Source organism: Parasteatoda tepidariorum, chromosome 1, assembly GCF_982258835.1.
Source record: "Parasteatoda tepidariorum strain Cologne lab strain chromosome 1, Ptep-v5.0, whole genome shotgun sequence".
Taxonomy (NCBI): domain Eukaryota; kingdom Metazoa; phylum Arthropoda; class Arachnida; order Araneae; family Theridiidae; genus Parasteatoda; species Parasteatoda tepidariorum.
The window spans coordinates 35,477,854-35,496,142 of NC_141755.1; the positions used below are offsets into that span (position 1 = coordinate 35,477,854).

At 31.5% G+C, this 18,289-nt stretch overlaps 1 protein-coding gene and 1 pseudogene across 1 annotated transcript in view; both read right to left on the reverse strand.

Moving 5' to 3' along the window:
• The window catches only part of LOC107437057 (dynamin-1), a 35,792-nt gene extending 19,568 nt beyond the window's left edge, over window positions 1-16,224 (reverse strand). Inside the window, 5 exon segments of the mRNA XM_043049371.3 lie at window positions 127-273; window positions 1,137-1,213; window positions 6,531-6,693; window positions 9,355-9,426; window positions 16,085-16,224. Coding sequence (XP_042905305.2) covers window positions 127-273; window positions 1,137-1,213; window positions 6,531-6,693; window positions 9,355-9,426; window positions 16,085-16,091 — 466 coding nt within the window. The 5' untranslated portion in view covers window positions 16,092-16,224.
• A 43-nt stretch (window positions 16,225-16,267) lies between these two features.
• Window positions 16,268-17,784, reverse strand: LOC147816382 (uncharacterized; annotated as a pseudogene).
• Between the last annotated feature and the right edge of the window lie 505 nt (window positions 17,785-18,289).

Below are 18,289 nucleotides of genomic sequence, written 5' to 3' on the forward strand. Positions count from 1 at the left end.
CTCTTTTAGACTAAAAGTTTTTAAAACATAAGTAAGGGTGATTACTACGGAATTGTATCTCGCAAAAACAGGATGCCTTTTAATTTTTTTTTTAAACAAAGATTAGGAACTCATTATTATACTAACCTCGAGGAGAGTATATTTGCATGATTATGGGATCTGACGTGAATCCAGTAGGTCCTGGATACCTACGAGTCTCTGTTTCAATCTCCTCTTTTACTTTCTTGAAGTCAGTAAATCGGACTTCTGGCTTGTGAGAAAACACTACATACTCTGAAAATAAGTAAAGAAAAAAAAGAATATTAGATAATTCGGACACTAAAATTAGAAAAATATTTTCAAAATAGTAAAATTGATGATTTTACTTCCATTTTAAATATATTCTCTTAATTCTTTCCATGATTTATATACTACGTTATAATTCCTCATTTTAGTTTCTTAAAAATGGATAACAAGATTAAGATGTCTATATCCAGTGCACTGCATCCACATGCCCTGCTCAGTTCGTGAACCCACAAAACTGCTTTCGCAGTTCGCTTCAACAGTAAGATATTTTACTAAAAAGTAACTAGATAATTGAAAAACAAAGCATAATAAATAATAATTTCAAGTAACGGAATAAAACAAAATTATTTTTCTCAAAATATTTATAGTTGGAGATATTAATCTTGCAGCTCAATTGTCTTTATACTGACGTTTTTATAAGCAATCTTTTACCATATACAAATATAGATATTTATTTCCATTTAAAAAAAATTAAGGTTGATTTTTTTTTTTTTTTTTTTTTTGTGTGTGGTATGCCTGTTTTAGGCAATGGGGGTGCGATTTTTCTTGTATTTCAGTGGCACCAGGAATTCTACTTCTGCCACGCCATTTACGCAACCACAACCCGCTTATAGGGCGGTATAGGCTTATAGTCACACACAAAGGAGAAAAGACATAGAACACACAGAGAAAGAAACATGCATGCCCTGCCCGTGATTCGAACCCAGGACCTTTCTGATGCAAGGACAGTTCCCTGCCCCCTACACAGGCCGGTCGGCTACTCTCTTGATGAGAAAGGAAAAAAATGCGCGATAATATATATATTTTAATGTATGTATAACTAAAATAAAGAAAATTAAACGAAATATTACCTTCATGTTGATTTGGGGTCATCTGAACAATGGTTGGTCTTCTGGTAACAGTACCAGTTCCCCGAGGTAAAAACTCCCTAAAACGAAATTACAATTTTCAAAATTGTTATAAAACTGATCTTTTTTAATTTAAAAAGTCTATAATCAATAATGAAATAATTGGGAAAGTTTGTATTTAATGTAATATAAACTGACATTAGCATTTTACACACATACTAATAAGAAGAGAAAATTTTCAAAGTTTTGTTTATCACTGCTTAGATAGGTATTGCGTAAAAAGTCATCAAAAGCTATTATTCTGGACTTCAAACAATGTGTGATAGTTTTATTTTTTAGATTGGCTGGATTTAATTTTGTATTAAAGATAGATTATGAAAAGTGAATATTGTGAAAGTTTGAGCCCCTAAAATTTTTTCCCCTTCCCTGTAGAAAATATCAACGTTCAAGGTAATTTCTTTAAAAGTGAAATATAAGGATGTTTCAAGAGGTTTATCTTAAAAAAGCAACTATACCTCCAAGCTGTATTTTGCTGCATTTGTATATCGATGCTTATTTATGGACAAACTTTAGTTTCCATGCGGCATTGTTGCTTTTCAGAGCCAAAAGAGCTCAGCCAAAGTTAGTGAGAAATTCTGTTTGATGATTTTCTGCTCTAAAAACTTTGGTAAAACAGCACCACAATAATTTCTTTGCTGAATATTAAAGTTCACCAATAGGACAGGTTGTGTGAATCAGCACTTTCCTAATTTATAGATGTTTATAGTAGCCGTTCAAACTTTCAAAAAATGGAAAATCTGCAAATTTTTATTTAGCTTTTCTCAAAACGACATTGCCGCTCAAAAAAATAACAAAAAAATAACTATATCATCTAATCGGTAAATTAATCTATCAGCACATGGGGGCAAAAAAAATCAATGAGACCTCACCCCATTTTCAAGAAAAAAATTACCAAAGTTTCTTATAAATGCTATGCTAGAAATCTCATTCCTCCTTTTTATGGAGACAGATGAAATTTATCTCTCCCTCTAAAATGAGCTAATATAAAGATAATATCTGTTATGAAAAGATATCTCTCTGTATTTAAAAGATAATCATGAAAAAAAAAACAGAGGGGTTGTGCCGTAAATTGAAAAGACACGCTTTTCTAAGTCATGTATTTTGTATTTTTTTTATGACCGCCGTTGAACAGCCGACCCAATTTTTGGGTTTACGACTACTAATGTTCAACGCCGTAGCCTTGTAATTTTGAACCAATCCAGAAGGCAAGGAAACTCCTGGATCAGTACCCCCAGAGGTATTGATTTGTTATGGGAACGTGGGGGACTTTGAGACTCGACAGATTTAACGTGCATCAGTCACCATTTACTACACTGGCGGGGTAAGACTGTATTTGTATAAAGTACTGTTAGATATGAGCAAATATATACACAGAAGATCCTTTACATTATGACCACCCTCCATCTATAACAATGGGCTCGCCCAGGTTTTCATGGTTTTTCGCCCAGGAACAATGTTTTCATGGGACACATTAGGACCCATAATCCTCATAGAACAATCCCCGATGTCTGTAAGCTACTTGAACATAGTTGCAGACCAGGTTCACCCATTCATGGCAACAGTTTTTCCTGCGGGGGATGGTGTTTACCTACAGGATAATGCACCATGTCATAAGAGTCGAATCGTCGAGGAACATTCCAGTAACTTTCAAGTCATGTCTTGGCCCCCAAATTCACCCGATCTTAATCCAATAGAGCATTTGTGATCCTACTGGGAAAACCAAATTTGTGCTGCCACGCTACCCCCTCGCAATGTGAGGGAATTGCAGAACCAGTTGGTGAGCGCTTGGTACCAGATACCTCCGGCTACCTATCAGCACCTTGTGGAATCAATGCCACGGCTGGTGCTAGCAGTTTTGAGGCCTAAAGGTGGTCCCACATGTTATTAGCAGGGTGGTCATAATGTAATGGCTCTTCGGTGTATATACTCTGTTACCTATCAGTGTGAAACTTTTTTATATCGCTTAATTTTTTTCCTCATTTTTTCGTATAACTTAGCTATAGTTTTAAAATAAAATTCAAAGAATCTAAAAAAAACCAGCATTTAATGGAACAAGAGCATTTTTTCACACAAGATTTTTTTCCCTTTTTTTCAGTAATCATCCTGTATTCAAATCTTTCACCTTTTGCTCAAATCTAATTCACTTTTCCTTCACATCGCTGTTTCAGATATCAGCTATTTTTTCAGGATACCACATATTATCAAATAAAATGGCAATCTGATTTAATTAAAACTGAAATCACTTGTATTACTGAAAATGGATATCATAACTTTGGATCCATTAACTTCTGCTTTTGCTTTAATTATAAAAATTTACTTTTCTTATGTATTTTAGTTTTTTTTTCTTTTTACTTATTAAATTTAGCATGCTATGCTGAACTTTATTTGTCGATTTTTCTGGACAAAATTTTGATCGTTTTCTGTATAGCCGTTTCACAATTACATGCAAAGTTTTGGATCTGTCTTGCTGTTTTTCGTAAGTTAAATATGTCAAGCAAAGATTAATTTTGTGGTATTGGAAAGCCAAATATCTTATTGCAAGAACCTTAAAAAATATTCACACGAAATTTGCATATTAAAATTTTCAGAAGTTACATATGATATCATTTAATCAAGTAAATAATTAAACAAGTAATTTAATCAAGCAATTTAATCAAGCTATGCCTCAGAACTTGCATCATTGTCATTTGCTTGAAAAAAGTTTCTATCCTTACACAATGTTTATAAAGGCTGTGCAGTTCAGATAATATAATGTTTTTAACCATTTATCGTAATATGAGACAATTTTTTCATAGGACTATTCCATTGAACAACATACAGTATCTTGGAGAAATGATTGTTAACGAAAGCGATGACTTGGAGGTAAAATGTGTGAGCAGATGAATAATTCCTTCCCTAGTTGTATCTTTTATTTACAGATAGAGTTCTTATGAAATCTCTTAATTTTAGCATATTTTGAAGGGGAAAATCAGTCTTTATTGTCTCAAAACGTAGGGGTGTGATTTTTAAATAGCATTTATATGCAAATTTGATCTTTTCTTTCTCTTGACAATAGGGAAAGATCCCATTGATTTTTTCCTATGTATTAGTAGATACATTTACCTACAGGATTATATAATTAGCCCTTTTGAACGACGATGCAGTTTTGAAAACCAGAAAAAAATTTGCATTTTGCATTTTTTTGAAGTTTGAATGGCTATATCAACTAAAAGCATCAATAACTCAGGAAAGTTGTGTCACAGAACTTATCCCAATTGTAAACTTTAATATTCAGGGAAAGAAACTATTGGGATGCTGTTTTACCAAGATTTTCTGGGCAGAAAAGTGCTAAGACTCGAATTCTTCACTAACTTTGAAACAACACAATTCTGAAAAGCAACAATGCCCCATGGTAACTAGTACATGTCCATGACTAGGCACGAATGTACTAATGTAGCAAGACTTTGGGGTTTATCTGAAGAAAGCAACAACACCCCTATCAAAAAATAGTTATAATTTCAGATTTTTGTCAGAATTTCAAAATAATGACTCTTAAAGAAGACTGTTGCTTAATTTGTTTCTCGAATTTTCTTTATCGTCTCATGAAGTAATGCTTTTTGTGAATAGTATGCTATTTCATAACTGCTGTGAGTTTGCATTTGTTGCTTATGACTGTTAGGTCAAGTTTTGCTTATCTTTAGTCAATGCCTTTTATGTCTATTCTGAAAATGACGCAAAATGTAAATATGGAGAAAAGGTTTTCATAAAATGGTTGAGAAAATGAAGCTTTTGTGTTCTAAATTTTCAACGTATAAAAAATTATTCCAATATCGCATAATCTGGACTCATAAGAATTTGCAAAAACAGAGAATAAGGCAATGATTTTGCCAATTTTCATCCCATCAAAAAAGTCTCCAAATAGGCCATTTTTAAAGTTTGCACTATTTAAAAATATTTCTTGCACTATTTAAAAATATTTCTTGCACTATTTAAAAATATTTCTTGCACTATTTAAAAATATTTCTTGCACTATTTAAAAATATTTCTTGCACTATTTAAAAATATTTCTTGCACTATTTAAAAATATTTCTTGCACTATTTAAAAATATTTCTTGCACTATTTAAAAATATTTCTTGCACTATTTAAAAATATTTCTTGCACTACTTAAAAATATTTCTTGCACTATTTAAAAATATTTCTTGCACTACTTAAAAATATTTCTTGCACTACTTAAAAATATTTCTTGCACTACTTAAAAATATTTCTTGCACTACTTAAAAATATTTCTTGCACTACTTAAAAATATTTCTTGCACTACTTAAAAATATTTCTTGCACTATTTAAAAATATTTCTTGCACTATTTAAAAATATTTCTTGCACTATTTAAGATATTTATGGTATTATTTTAAATATTAATTTAAAATTCAGATAATTCTTTATAGCAGTTTAAAATTATAGCTTTGTTTCAAGTGGAAGAAGTGGAAGTGGATTGACTGTAGCATTTTATTTTACTTTGCGAATGAGCATCGAAAAAAATCACGTGGAAGTTTGAAAATTTTCTTAACATATACAGTCAAACCCCGTTATAGTGAGCATTGCTTATAGTGAACTCTTTGATATAGTTAACGAAATATTCACTCCCGTGCCTTGCTATACATATTTTTTGTGGATATAGTGAACCAAAAGAGAGGAAATTTGATCTTATAAACTTTTTTCTACCTTTGAATGATTTTATCTCTTCGTTTTTTGGTAATTTTAAAATTTCAACCAAAACTCCATTTACCGACTATTAAAACCATCCATTGAAGGGCATGTAGCCACAAGCATCTTTTTTCTATCGCAGTTTCCCATCCCTAAATTTTTTTACGCAATACGAAGAGAAATAAGAAAAACGTTTACACATTTTTTGTCACTACATATTGTTTTTTAATCATTTTTGTCTTTCTTTCTATTGGTAATTTAGTTAAATAATGTCTAATAAAAAGGGAGCAATTAAGAAAAATTAGTTAAAATTGTTTGCCGTACGGATCTGGTGAACTACCCATTATAATGAACTGAAATTTCTGTCCCATAAATGTTCACTATAGCGGGGTTTGACTGTATTATAAATATTCAATGTGTCCTATTCCTTGCCTTTTGTTGCACGGAAAAGATTACCCAATACGTCCTAAAACTACAAGATTTATTCTGCCATCTAGTGGCAGTTTATGCAACTATCACCTCCAGAGGTAAGCAGAACTTGGAGTCCTCTTTTCATTAGTATGTTAATAGTTTATGTCTAACTCATTTTTTTATTAAATGCAAACTTGTAACTTTGTCCATATTTTTAAATAACCCTATATAAAAATCTACCAACCTCCCAACGAAGCTTTCAAGGGTGCTGCTCTTGCCAGAGCTCTGGCCTCCTACGACGACAATTTGCGGTAGAGACACATTAAGACTATGACCACAGGCAGCAATTTTGCTTCGAAGATTATTCACAACGTCTATCAGATCAATATCTCCTTTCTGTCTCCTACCTGTAAGGAGATATTTAAAATAGTATAATAAAAAAATTTTAGTTTTACATGTGGATGAAAAAGGTAACAGATTTTGTCAAAATTTAAAAACTAAAATGTGAGAAACACTTTTGAAAGAAGAGGGTAATTTTCGACGAAGATAGAAGCTAATTACAATAGTATTCCCTCATAGTTTTAGGTCTGACAAAAATTATAAAAAATTCTTTTTAAATTATATTTGCCCAAGGCTGAACTACAATAGTAACTAAATGCTGTCTTGCTTTATTAGAAATGGCTGTCACAAAAGCAATTTTGTATCATATTTCTATGTAAGCAATGGTTATAACACTCTGCTACGCTTTGCCATTAGCCATGGCTATATCTGGAAAAGTTGGATTTATGGAATGCAATATTTGGTTTAAAATAAAAATTACGATTGATCACTTATAAAAATTATTAGTGTCTCAATTTAGTTTTTTAAAAAACGCATTGGAATTTAAAACCTAAGCAATTAATATTTTTGTAAGCTGTAGTTCTTAACTACTTGTACATCTTTACCTCTAGTATAATAATAAAATCGAAAAAATTTTCTTAAGGGTAATGTGAAACAAATATTGTTAGATTTAAAAGTGATTTTATTGTATTGAATAATTTCAATAGGCACAATGTCGTTCTCTAGGACATCAAAACCCAGTTAGGTATTCCAAGTCTGAATTTAAATATCTGTACACAGGCTTCTCCTTACTTAGTTTAGGATTTTAAATATGATAAAATCATTCTATTTACATCATTAACTAATTCTGATTTGAAGTGTCAGTTTTCTTAATTATTTCATAAACAGCCTGACACACAAATTTGCTTACTTCACAGTTCTGTTTACAAAAATGTAAAAATTACTCGCTTCAACAATAAAACTCGAAACTCTCAAAGATATAAAATGGCGTAGTTATGAATATATTAATGCTCAGAAATAAATATCAACTCAAAGCAATTTTGTTTCTTCTTCACAAAAAAGAATGAATAAACTAACGCTAAAACAAACTGTTACCATAACAACTTAATTTATCGAAGTAGATCAAAGATAACGATTAAACAGACGATAATTCTCAACAATCCTGTTTTGACACAAATATAATCATTTCATTAACTGGCTTTGCCCAAGTGTATCAAAAAAAAAAAATATTACCTAGACGTAGTTGACCGCTTGAACCATTGTTAACTTAGGAGTTGCTTATGAATCTAGCTCAGCTTTGGCCATTCCAATGCTTCTAATATTGTTTAACATCCATTGTTAATGTTTGCCCATCACATTGAATGCGCAAAGCAAATGACATCCTTTTTCCATAAAAAGATCTCAAACATACAGTAAAAAAATTCGTAATATTAAAATATCAATTAAAACAAATTACTAAATGTGATTTTGTAATTCTTTCGTTGGTAAACAACGGTTTCACGTTTTCTCACATCGAAATTAAATATTATGCAGCGTAAAAGATTATTATTTTTTCCTGTTAGATTAAAGAAAGCCCTGGATCATTTAAGTTGAGTTGTTCGAACAGATTAAATTTAGCTAATGAACAGCCTGCATACAAATGATCGCAATAAAGTTCAGTCTTTCGAAACAAAAAGGTCAAAATTCCTGTTCGTGATAAAATAATAATTAATTTTGCTTGATCTATTAGGGAAACTATTGTAATTTGCATTGCATCTTGCGCAACATTTCAGTTGAAATTTGGAATAGAGGTAAATTCATTTGAAGTTCAACCACAAACCGGTTTGTAGGGGGGGGGGTGACATTCACACACACACAAAAGAGAAAGGACATAAAACATACAGAGAGAAAGAAACATCCATGCCTTTCCCGGGATTCGAAACCAGAACCTTTCTGATGCAAGGACAGTTTCCTGCCCCCTACACAGGCCGGTCGGCAGTTAGCTGATGCAATTTTATTAATAACATCACACTAGAACTACACTAAATTGGCTGCTAGCACAATTAAAAATATTTAATAAGTTTTCAAGAAGCTTTTTAAAAATTATTCAAAAATATTTAACAACGATTTGTTAAGTGTATTCTGCCTCCTCACTATTCTATTACTCGAGTATATAAATTTAGGTTTCAAACAAGACCATCAAAAGATCTTATTTTTAAGCGTAATCCTCTTTTAAAAAGATTATTTTCTTGTTAAAATGTTTTGTCACGATTTTTAATTTCCTCAAAATATTAAAATAGTAAGCGTTATGCTTACGTTAGGCGTTATGCTTACTATTAAGCAATGGTTTAAGCAATTTAACCATTGCTTAATAGTAAGCATAAGTTTAGGTATTTCAAACAAATGACACATATGCTATAGAGAGCTTGGAATTTACATGACAAACGTAAAAATAAAAACTATTTTTTTGCGAAAATTAAGGCTAGTTTAGGTTTACTGAAATCACGACTAAAATCCATTAATGCGTTGACATAAAGTGTTCTACAAATGAAAAATACATATATAAAGGAAATGGTAGTATATGTTTGCTTATAACAAATGTATATTTAAGCAAAAACCAACTTGTATATAAAGCAACAAAGTATATAAAGCACAAATGAAAGTACATAAATTGTCATACTATAGTTTCAGTTCTATAAGAAAGAACCTTCTTCAGTGTTTGAATGTTAACTTAAGTAAATAATTAATACCTTTCATTTCAGCTTCTTCGCCAGTCGGAGCGTCGAAGAAGTCGGGACTAGAGGAAGGTTCTGCGTTCGAATCTGCCGAGGAAACAAAACAATTAAGAAGCACTGTAAAATAAAACTTAAACACACATCCTTGTATAACTGAACATCCTTGATTCTTGGTATAGAGCAACATCTAAATCCAAAAGTTACATATGACGTTTCACTACGCCTCTTGGTTGTTAAGTAGTCGTCATTATTTTTGATGTTGAGAAACACTAAAGTTGTTTAGTGTATCGATGTTTCAAAATAAGAATTATAAATAATTTAAATTTTATTATATAATTTCATTATAAATTTTATCTGAATACAAATTCGTCGGAATTCTAACAACATAAATATTAGTGTAGCTCCTAAAAGTTTAATAATTCCTGGGAAACATTTTAATTAAGTCCGAAATCAATGAATTTTTGGCGCCGAGGCATTAGGTGGACTTTATCTAAGTTGAAATTTTTTTCTAAATTCGAAGGAGCCGTAATAATTTTCTGAACGGATGCAGCTTGAGGAACAAACCTGTTCCGGTCGTTATCGCAATAACTTATTCTTCCTAATACTGTAACAATCAAATAAGAGTGAAAAAAGCAGGAAATTTTCGACCTATAGTTCATATATATGTAGTTTCAAATTAAAATAAGCTTTAAGTTTAAAATTTTTTTTAAGAATCTAATTCTGCCACAAAAATTATAGACCCCCAAAATTGAACTCTTAACTCCTCATACATATTCCAGACACTCTTTAAAAACTGCTAGTATTCCCTTATATTTCTATTAATATACCAAATAAACAAAAAAAATAGAAGAAACATAAGCGTCTAAAATTAATACAAATAAATTGCGCATAATGAATTCAAATATATATTTTAAGTTCTATCTTTCCCAAGCTTTTTTAATGCGCAAATAGTAAGCAAACAAATACTACTAATTAAATTTTTATCAGGTAAAAAAAAAGGCTTATTGCAATTGCAGCAAAAAAGCAATAAAAAGTAATGAAAAAAGGGAATATATGTCAAAGACACACAGTAAAGATGGTTCAGAATTCCTTTGACCCTATGTAATTCTAAGGAAGATACGGACTTGTTACTTTACTGTGTCTTTCCCTGTTCTTTCGCCCATTCCGATGTAAAAGCGAGATTGGATGGCTAAAAAGAGTGAAGATCATGGGTATACTAATGTCATCCTACGCAACTAGGGGCACTTACCCATTACAGACAAGCTGTTCGTGCGCATTCAAAACATTGCTTTTTTAAACTAACTTAAGCTTTGTTTAGTAATAATTATCAAAATCTGTACTCAAATAGGTTCATCTTCATAGTTATTAATTTGGAAACTAACTTGCAAAGCTCACCAATTTGTTCGCAAAATGAGCAAATAACTTAAAAACATCTATTTTGGGCTCATTTTGACTATAATTATTAAGCATGAAACTAAGACAATTCAGATAAGAGTACCACTTCAAATGGGCATGAACAGTCAACTCACAATGAGGAAGCGCTCCTACCGGCGTACCCGGTCACGAGATGAGATTTTGTTTCCTATGATGTGTCTTACGCTTAAGTTTGTAATCGCCGAACTGAACCCACCTGTATACATTTTGAAATATTGCCAAAACTGGATTTTAAAAATACACATAAGAACAGCATATCATTAATGCGAAGAAAAACTTTTACATATATCATTTTCGAGATAAATTGCAGTGAAATATTGATTTAAATCATAACTAGTAGTTTGTTGGGATTTTAAACAATAATCTTTTTCTTCTTTTCAGAGTTTTACCTGATGTTGGCTTTGATGCTTTCAATTCTACCTTTACTGCAATTTACACAAATATAGGTGAAATCGTAAATCACATTATGAAAAATATTTTCTTCCTTATTCAGATATTAATTTATATCTTTTGCATTTAGTTAGTCCTTTTTTGTTAATTTGGAAAAAAAAACCAGCATCTGATAATAAATAAAACTTTGCATATGAGGTCATGGTTGGCATAAATGAAATTTCCAGAAAATTTGATCTTAAACCTTTGAAAATAACTGAACTCAATAAAAACTTTCATATCTTTATACATGTTATTATTAGGAAAATAAAATTTTTTATCCTTTATTTTGTTTGGCTATTGCTATTAATCTAAGATTAGAATGAAAATATTTCATGTACCATACTGTTACGAAAGATATTACAAAAGACCATACTGTTTATTGAAATAAAAAAGTAACAATAAAAGTGAAGTAAAAATAACTATAGTGAAATAACGAACTAGCGTTTCCACAACATTTTAAAAGTTTTCTGCAGTAATCATTCTAAAATACATTTAGGAACATCATTTACTTAGAAACACTAAGAAAATGGCTCAGAGAACCAACTGTGATCAGTGATACAATAACTAGTGACTGAGTATATAAGTCCCTAATCAAATTAATATAAAGCTTAAAGAACAATAAATCTATTAGTCCTCCACAGAGTGGAGTTTGAAATGTAAGATAAAAAAGATGAAGGAGAATAGGAAAACAGCTGGGCTCAACAGAGAAAAATAAGGATTAATTTGAAATATATATTTTAAAAATTTTTCTGTGTAAAATGAATCCTCATTTTTAGGATTTTGCGGGAAAGAAAAATAGGACCATCCTACCGGTAAGGGCCGAATTTAAGAAAAAACACGATACGGAATTAATAAAATTTTTTAACGTTATCTAAACAAGATTTTATAAATATGCTCTAGTTAATTTAGAACTCAGATTCAATATCTATCGAATAGAATTATATGTATTTTCGTTTTCACTTTACGCTGTACAACGTAATTTGTGAAGATGTGACGCCAAATTTATTGATTTATGAAGAGATTATTTTAAAATATTTCAAAGTCTTTTTACGGACAACAGAAGCAGTTTCCGGACGAAATTTTACTTTTGAAAAGCGCAGTTAGTGAGGGCATTTAATTCATAATTTTTATCTTTCTATGCAAATGGGACACAGTTGTCAGAAAAAAAAACATAAAATGGGAAGCTTTATTTACAAGCAAAAATACATAATGATAATAAAAAAGATGGAGGATATGAAAATAGCTGGGTTCAACATAGAGAAAAATATAGATTAATTTGAAAAATATATTACATTTTAATAATTTATCTGTGTACATATTATCCTCATCTTTAGGATTATATCTGTTTTTGGTATTTTTCGGTATTTTTATTTATTGAAAAAGACAGTCTAATAGTTACATACTAAAAAAATTCTATTAGATTACCGGGATTACATTTGTACTAAAAAATGAAATAAAAATAAAGTAGTTTGAATAAGAATGGAAAAAAAAATTCAAACATTTATTAAGAACTGATTTTTTAGATTAAAGAAATTTCAATGATGAATAATTGTTTCTCTAAGATCTAAATAAGCGCAAATTTGAAAAGTTTCTGTTTGGAAGTGCTTGGAAGATTTTACCTTTAACTCAGAAAAAAAAGACTGGTGTTTCAAACTCAATTATTAAATGGCTAAATATAATCTTTTCACTTAATAACCAAAATAAATACAAAATAATGAAAAAGTATGAAAAATAAGTTCCATAAAAATTTGGCTTTAAAGGGCAAGAATTACAACTGTTTGAAAAACTTTTTTTCATCTACAAAACAGTACTTCATATTCAAGCAAACATATTACATTATCTTCTTCGTATTCAAAAATTAGTTTTACAAAACGTTTATTTTCGTAATTGAATGTCTCAAATCCAAAACAAAAAGAATTAAGCTTTCATTTCATGCACGAGGAATAAGTATTTCTTATAATAAACCTTCATTACAGTGTTTTACTAAGTCTTTGTCATTAAATTAAACAATGCTTTTTTATGAAATTACAAAACAACTTGAGAGTTTTTAACAGCTATTCATGAAAAATGTTACGTTTTGCCCATTTAAGTCGAAAATTCACCTTGTTAAACAACGCAAGTGGTCAATCGGAAAATAGCCTCAGTTTTGCGAATGATATTTATTTTTGAAGTTATACTTCTTATGCGACTTCCAACAAGGTTGCGTTAAATGTTTAACGCTACATTTTTATTGGCCGAGAAATCACGTGGTAGGATCCAGTTTTCCATCATTCATTTCCATATTGTTTTGGTTCTCACTAGCATAAAAATAATAAAAGTCATAAAAGTATTGTTTTTCCATAAATATTTTTTTAGTTTGTTTTGATACACATATAATTTAATAGGGTAGTATTTTTTATTTTCAAACTTAGTGGATAACAATTGCAAAAAATGAGTGAAAACAATCCCACGAACAATGCGACGGATTTAAGGTTATGTCAATGTACGTCTCTTGTGAATATCACATGATTGTTAGGTTTTTTATTCTGAAATTACATTATGACGCATTCACATACATTATTAATACAAATACATTTTCCTGGGCAAGACGATGAGGCAACCACAAGCACTGGTTCAAGAGGTCCACGAGGGAAAACTGCGCAATATTACGGTGATTACAGAGCACGGAAGTGAGCGGAGCAGGAAAAAGAGTCGTTGAATAGAACTAGTGATCCTTCTACGTCTGCTGATTCTTCTACAATTAAAGTCGCAGGTTGCGAAGTTTAACTTCTTCCGCGCGGAGGGACTTCACACACTATTTTTTTTTTTTTTATTATAAAGTTAGAGAATTATTCACCGATTTTAATTCTTTCAATTTATATGGAAATAAGTAGAAAAATTTGGGATTTCAGAAAAGTTTGATGTTTTGTAGAAATATTTAAAATATTAGTTAGTTTCAGATTCCAAGCAAGTCTTAATAGTTTATCGTGAAGGGATCACCGCTAAGTTTGAGTTTATTACGATCCAATTAAAATTAGTACGACCCAACTAAATGTAAATGAGTAAATGAAGAGTGGTTTTTCTCTGTTAAGATAGATATTTTAATATTTTGTATTTCAGCCGCTGAGGGCCATTAATTTTGTTTACAAATCCTTAGTATTGTTTTTAAATGTTAATAAATATTTCTGTTTCTGTCAATATTACTTTTCAGTTGGATTCATTATGAAACCAGTAACACTAGCCTCTTATTGTGTAAATTCGAAGCTTTTAATTCAAGTGTAAGTTAGTTAAAACTTCCTTTCGGCAAAAGAAATTTGAAGAATACTTGTAGCAGGATTTCCACAAGTAATATCAAATCGTAGAGATCAAATATTTTGTAAAGGATAAGTTTTAAGGAAAAAATAATTTGTGAAGGACTCTAGTCATTTTTAAACAGACTCCTAGATTCGAGGTTAGCATCCGAAGTAAAAATAAAATAAGAGAGTCAATAATTTAAGAGAAAATTTAAAAATGTATTTCGATAACCTTACTGTAAACTTACAAAAGAAAATTCGAAAAAAAAAATAAATAAATTAAGATTAACACTCATTAGTTGTAGACTTTTTTTTTTTCAAACAAAGATTTTCATACTCTAATACACGATAACGTTTACAAATTTAAACCAATTCTAACGAAAATTTAAAACATTTTTTACTATGAAGATTTTTTGGAAATAAATGACATCACGGCATTTACATTAAAAAACAAACCTGTAAAGAATGAGCTTATCTTATATTTAATTTATATTTTCCTTCAGAAGTAGCCAAGGAAAATTCTAAAAGAATTATTTATTGACATTAGTTAGGTTAGATTGAGTTTTAGAGGTAAATTGCATAAAAACAGAATCGCCTACACTGACAAAATTAAAAATGGCATTACTTTTTTTAGGTTTACAAAAATATATTACAGTTTTCAATACTAATACCGATGTAAAAAATCACTGGAAAAACTTGAGGTCATGAAATCTACATTGATAAGAAAAAACCTATTTTCCTGAGATAGTACTAATTTGGAAACTGCCATTTGGTAATGATTCCAGAATTCTGATTTTTACCCAATTTACAAAACTCTTGTAAATTTTCATTTTGTTTTAAAACTTTAGAGTAAGAAATGTGATATTTCATTAATTTTGAAGGTAATATTACTAATAAAATTTATTCAGAACAATATAAATCAAAATATTAGAAACCAAAAAACTGAAAAAGGTTTTTCGAAGATAATTGCATAATGTAAAGAAAGAAACAACTAAAGAAAAATTATATAGGGCCTCGCCACCTTTTACAAATTTTGAAAATCTACATAATAAATTTTAAAGTGACTAGGGTAGCAAAAGATCCCCAGAAAGGAACAGAATCGAGAAATTTTAAAGTTTCAGATATACTAGATTATTAACAAGTGATCGAATATTGACAATTTTAATTTTTATATTGCTTAAGGGGGGGTGGGAAAAGAATAATCAGAGTTGCTAGTCAAATCAAGAAACCGGACAAATTCATCAATTTGAAATAAATAAAATATGTAAACCAATCGCGTATTCCAAATTTAATACAGTTATGAAACTCTTGAAATAACTATCGTTTAAGATTATATTCGGGAGGTGGGGAAAAAATACGAATTAGATTTCTTAAAAAAGGTGTGTCTTCATATCTATATAATTATGCAACATTATTCAAAGTTAATCAGAAAATGTTTTTAATTCCTTTAGTCATCTGATATAATAAAATGTTTGATAATATTTAAACAGTTAATTTTTCAATTTAGAAAAATCTCGGAAGTTTTTCTTGTTAAGCTTCAATACTACATTCTTGAAGGGCGAGGAAATTAGTAATAATAATTTGAACTAAAAAAATTTTTTTCTTACCAGACATCCTATTTATTACACTGGAAATAAAAATTCACCTCCTAGAAAAGAGAAGGACTCTTCGGTTCTTGAGTTTGGTGAAGAAGAGGATTGGGTATTGAGTGTAGTAAAGTGCGGCGAGCTCTCTGCTTATCGCTTATAGCTCTGCGTTTCAATAGGTAAGACTTAATTTAGCAGCTTAATTTCAATAGGTAAGGTTTAAGGTTGGAGCTGGGTAGATAGCACAAGGGGTTGGAGCGAACTGCTAGAATCTGTTAGTTGCTTGGAAGAATTTTAAGAGGGATTGGATTTTGGTCCGGGAGTTGAGAGACAAGTTAACTAGATCAGTGAAAGCTGGGCTCTGCAGGGATAAGGACATTTACGAGCATTTTGATTAAGGGAGCACTTCAGGAGATAGTGTTCGTTCGTGTCTATATGTCCGCAGTTGGGGCACTTAGGACTTTCTACTAACTTGCACTTATGTAGAATCGCGTTAGTTGGAAGCGCTTTCGTCCGGAGTCTGGCTATTAACACATCTAATTTTCGGGACTTGATAAGTGGGCGGTAATCTTGAGGCTCGTCGGAAAGAATTGGAAGTATTTGCACTCTTTCCATTCTCTGTGTTCTTTATTGAGCTCTTCTTTCAAAAACACTTGACTAAGATCTTGGGGGGATAAAAGGTGCGAAATAAAATCTTAACGATCAGCTTGTTCGTTTTCTATAATACCAGTATGGGATGGGATTCAGATAAATGAGAGTGACTTCACAATTTGGCTAGATTTGGCTATTTGGTCTAGGAGAAGTAGTGAGATTCTTGGAGATTTTCTAGTGCCTTTGGAGAAGGACTGAAGTATTGAGTGGCTGTCTGTTAGCAAGGTATAATGTTCGTGGCTGGTAACACAATGTTTAAGGGCGAGGAAGATCGCCAATCCTTCTGCGGTAAAGACTGATGTTTGTGACGGAATTCGGCCAGAGACCGTATAACCTTTAGAAGAATATATATCCACGCTGGTCTTGTCCGATTATTTTGATCCGTCTGTTGCCAGAACAATGCTGTTGGTAAGGTACTCTTTCCATTCTCTGTGTTCTTTATTGAGCTCTTCTTTCAAAAACACTTGACTAAGATCTTGGGGGGATAAAAGGTGTGAAATAAAATCTTGATTTAGTGCCTGTTTAGCGAGTTGGTCAGCTTGTTCGTTTTCTATAATACCAGTATGGGATGGGATTCAGATAAATGAGAGTGACTTCACAATTTGGCTAGATTTGGCTATTTGGTCTAGGAGAAGTAGTGAGATTCTTGGAGATTTTCTAGTGCCTTTGGAGAAGGACTGAAGTATTGAGTGGCTGTCTGTTAGCAAGGTATAATGTTCGTGGCTGGTAACACAATGTTTAAGGGCGAGGAAGATCGCCAATCCTTCTGCGGTAAAGACTGATGTTTGTGACGGAATTCGGCCAGAGACCGTATAACCTTTAGAGGAATATATATCCACGCTGGTCTTGTCCGATTATTTTGATCCGTCTGTTGCCAGAACAATGCTGTTGGTAAGGTTTCGATAGCGTAACTCTTCAAATAAGGCTCTTATCTGAGGTGGGGCTAGATTCTTGGTTTGGAATGCAAAGTTGTCTAAATGAATGACGACATTTGGAGGAATTGGAGTAGGGGTATGGTATTTAATGATGTTATTTTGGGAGAGGTTCTTGCTAATCATCCATTTATGCATGTATGGTATTAGCGGGGCCAATTTACCTTGTGGAAGGTTGGATAGTGGGAGATTAAGGTGATGGAAGACTGGAGAATATGACTGCAGGGAGGTGTAGCGGAAGTAGAATTTAGCTGCTATCCATTTGTGACGTGAAGCTAATTTACTCACTCCCGCTTCTTTGAGAAGTAGTGGAATGGGTGTCCATCGAGGTAGTCCTGTTGCGACCCTAAGCGCCGCGTTGTATAGGATTTCTAGGGTTCGTAAACCTGTTACACTTGAGGAGGTAAATATGTGGCTACCGAAGTCTAAAACACTTCTGATGCATGAGTTTGCGATTTGAAGAAGATGTTCTGACTGGGCTCCCCAGCGGGTGGTGGCAATACAGTGAAGAGCGGAGAGTTTCTTTAAAATTTTTTGTTTTAATATTCTGAAGTGGTGGTGGAAGCTCAGGTTACTGGAGAAGAGAAGCCCGAGAATTCGGAGATTTTAAGCCCACGGAATGGATTTATTAAAGATGTTGAGA